Source organism: Antrostomus carolinensis, unplaced genomic scaffold, assembly GCF_000700745.2.
Source record: "Antrostomus carolinensis isolate BGI_N321 unplaced genomic scaffold, ASM70074v2 scaffold45138, whole genome shotgun sequence".
Taxonomy (NCBI): Eukaryota; Metazoa; Chordata; class Aves; order Caprimulgiformes; family Caprimulgidae; genus Antrostomus; species Antrostomus carolinensis.
Window position 1 is genome coordinate 2042 of NW_010335876.1, and position 257 is coordinate 2298.

At 63.4% G+C, this 257-nt stretch overlaps 1 protein-coding gene across 1 annotated transcript in view; it reads left to right on the forward strand.

Moving 5' to 3' along the window:
• Nucleotides 1–6: 6 nt before the first annotated feature.
• LOC104530166 (epsin-3) overlaps nucleotides 7–257 on the forward strand; it is a gene marked incomplete at both ends in the record, with an annotated part of 3676 nt that continues 3425 nt past the window's right edge. The window contains one exon of the mRNA XM_010174672.2: nucleotides 7–257. This exon is cut by the window's right edge and continues 38 nt beyond it. Within this exon, the coding sequence (XP_010172974.2) occupies nucleotides 7–257 (251 nt within the window).

The window sequence follows — 257 nt, forward strand, 5'->3', positions numbered from 1 at the left end:
ACCCACCAGTGCCGGGAGAACCTCTACACCATCCAGACGCTGAAGGACTTTCAGTACGTGGACCGTGATGGCAAGGACCAGGGCATCAACATCCGAGAGAAGGTGAAGCAGGTGATGGCACTGCTGAAGGATGAGGAGCGGCTGAAGCAGGAGCGGGCGCACGCGCTGCAGACCAAGGAGCGCATGGCCCTCGAGGGCATGGGCAGCGGCAGCCACCAGGTCACCTACGGCCGCCCCGCATCACCCTACGGCGATGA